Source organism: Cenococcum geophilum (assembly GCF_001692895.1).
Source record: "Cenococcum geophilum 1.58 unplaced genomic scaffold K441scaffold_46, whole genome shotgun sequence".
In the NCBI taxonomy this organism is placed as follows: Eukaryota; Fungi; Ascomycota; class Dothideomycetes; order Gloniales; family Gloniaceae; genus Cenococcum; species Cenococcum geophilum.
Genome location: NW_027137604.1, coordinates 235,125 through 237,497, shown reverse-complemented (window position 1 = coordinate 237,497; position 2,373 = coordinate 235,125). Strand labels below are relative to the sequence as shown.

General features: G+C 48.2%; 1 protein-coding gene across 1 annotated transcript; it reads right to left on the bottom strand.

Moving 5' to 3' along the window:
• Nucleotides 1-834: 834 nt before the first annotated feature.
• On the bottom strand, nt 835-1,143 carry K441DRAFT_665829 (uncharacterized protein; the record flags this gene model as incomplete). Its single annotated transcript, XM_067649554.1, has 1 exon — nt 835-1,143. A coding segment is annotated over exon 1 (150 nt), but the record flags the coding sequence as incomplete, so codon positions are not given.
• Between the last annotated feature and the right edge of the window lie 1,230 nt (nt 1,144-2,373).

The window sequence follows — 2,373 nt, the reverse complement described above, 5'->3', positions numbered from 1 at the left end:
AGATTCTTGTTCTTTTGACTGAGCCTTCACATTATTCTAAGACCAACAACAATTCTACCTTGCGACGAACGCGCTGACGCTTGCTTAGGCAAGTCAAGTGGCAATACGTTCGCTGCAGCCTAGAGGACCGACGACCCGACCGACCCGGTAGACGCTGGCACCGTACTGCCAAGGACCAGACAACCGATCGCGCCAATACGCCTGCGACCCCACCCGACCGACCGAACAACCGACCGACAGGAGCTATTCCTAGACGATCAAAATAAAGATATGGAAAGATACGCCTACAGCTTAAGATAGTAAGGGAGAAAGCACATTACGATCCGGACGCGTAGTGTTCCAGTAAGAGCCTGGAAAGGAGTTAGCCGGCCACTCAGAGGAGTGCGAGAACTAGACCTAGACCTATCCCTTGCTATAGAGCGCGTAGTGCAGCACATCACGTCCGATCTTGCTCGATTATCTATCTACTACCCGACCGTGCCGATACGCTTATGGAAGGACCTGACAACGACCGTGCTGATACGCCTACGGAAGACAGACGCTGGCACCGTACTGCTAAGAACAAGAACCAGACGCTGGCACCGTACTGCCACGGACCAAAGACTAGACGCTAGCACCGTACTGCTACGAACCAGATGATCGTGCCGATACGCCTACGATCTACCGACCGACTGATAGACCGAGCTCCGAATATTCGACCTGCTATCACGACCAGACGACCGTGCCGATATGCCTGCGGTTACAAGGCCTACGGACTACCTAACGAGACAATATCTACCCAAATTTTTTTCCTTTGACCCTTCGCTCTTTCGACCCGGCCGACCCCGGGGGGCCCCCGCGGGGGGGGATATTTGACGGCTCGGGGCGAGCCTTTTCAAAAGGGGGGATAGAGAGCTAGGAGANAATAGAGTTCTAGGAGGAACGACAAAGAACGGAAGGCTCCTAGCGATACGTATTACTGGCCCGGGCCGGGCTATATGGCGGCGGAACTGCAGGACTGCCATACGTATCAACCCGACGTTAGGACTAGTGCCGTACGGCCCGACGCTAGCACCGTACTGCTACCGACTTCTACTGCTCTGCCTGCAGCTGACTGACCTCTGCTGCTCTACCTGCAGCGACTATTTGGAATAGATCTATGGCTAGGAAGGAAAACTGTAATTTTTTTTCTTGACCGGGGGAANAACTACAAAGCCTGAGGGCAGGCTTTACTGAAGGGGGGGGTGATGTTACGGCACTGATACAGACCCTAGTCAGGGGCTCGGCCGAGCCTTGGCGCCATGTATATAGACGTGTCCTTTCCTCGACCTTCTTCCAGACCTCGTCTTGGAATTCTCGTTCACTGGCTACCAATAGATTCTTGTTCTTTTGACTGAGCCTTCACAGTTTCCTGGCTAACTTAATAGGCGTCAGCTGTCTTATTTAGCTAAAAGATTATAGGTAGTTGCAGGGCAGTATCTTTACTTATAACCGGCTGCTAATTACGGAACTGCTTAACTAGCTAATAAAGGCTCTGCTCCTCGGGGTCCATTTTTAATAGACGATCTGCGCCTTTATATAAACTAAGCCTATCCTCTATAGCTTTCTGTAACTAATAGAAGTTAAAGGACTCTCGTCTATCTAGATTAGCTCCCGTTTTGGCTATAGCATACCTTTAATATTTAAGCGGAAGTCCTTTTATAAACCAGTACCCTTGCTAAGCGTTCCCTAGATTGCCTGCCTCTGTAACCCTTTAGGAGATTAGTATAAACTACCTACAGTACTTACGTACGCTGCTTAGCGGACTGTCCCTATACTGCTATATATAGGCTTTTAAGAATTCTACCGTTTCTATTTATCGAAATTAGTCACTTTCTTAGTATTCTGCCCTAAGCTTTCTTATAAGCTCCGTTTAGTTACTAGCTATAAATTTAGGTAAGCTTTGGATCTACATCCCTATCTAGTAATCGCAGTACTCCAGAAGGCCCTAGTGCTTCTCCTTACTTATTACGTGGTATCGGACGTATAGCCGTTTGTACTGCTTAATAAACTATAACACGTTCTGTCCTGTAAAGTATGGAGTTCTAGCAGTTCCTAGGGCTAGCATAGGCTAAACCATAACATAGATCTTATCTTAAGCCGTCGACTGCTAGTTATAGGATAGTGCATTTAGAGCTTCCTTAGGAGCTTATAGGTGATCCTTACGGCTCCTATTCTTTATCTACTAATAGTTATCGGTTCTAGGTAAACGCTACGGTAGGTCTGCTTGCATAGCCGTAGTCTTAATAGCGGGTGTCCCAGATAGCTGTCCTGGTGGTACTTTAGTACGTATATACTGCGGCTAGTCTACTTATATATCTACGTCCCTAACGGAAGGCACCTGCTTTTTAACGC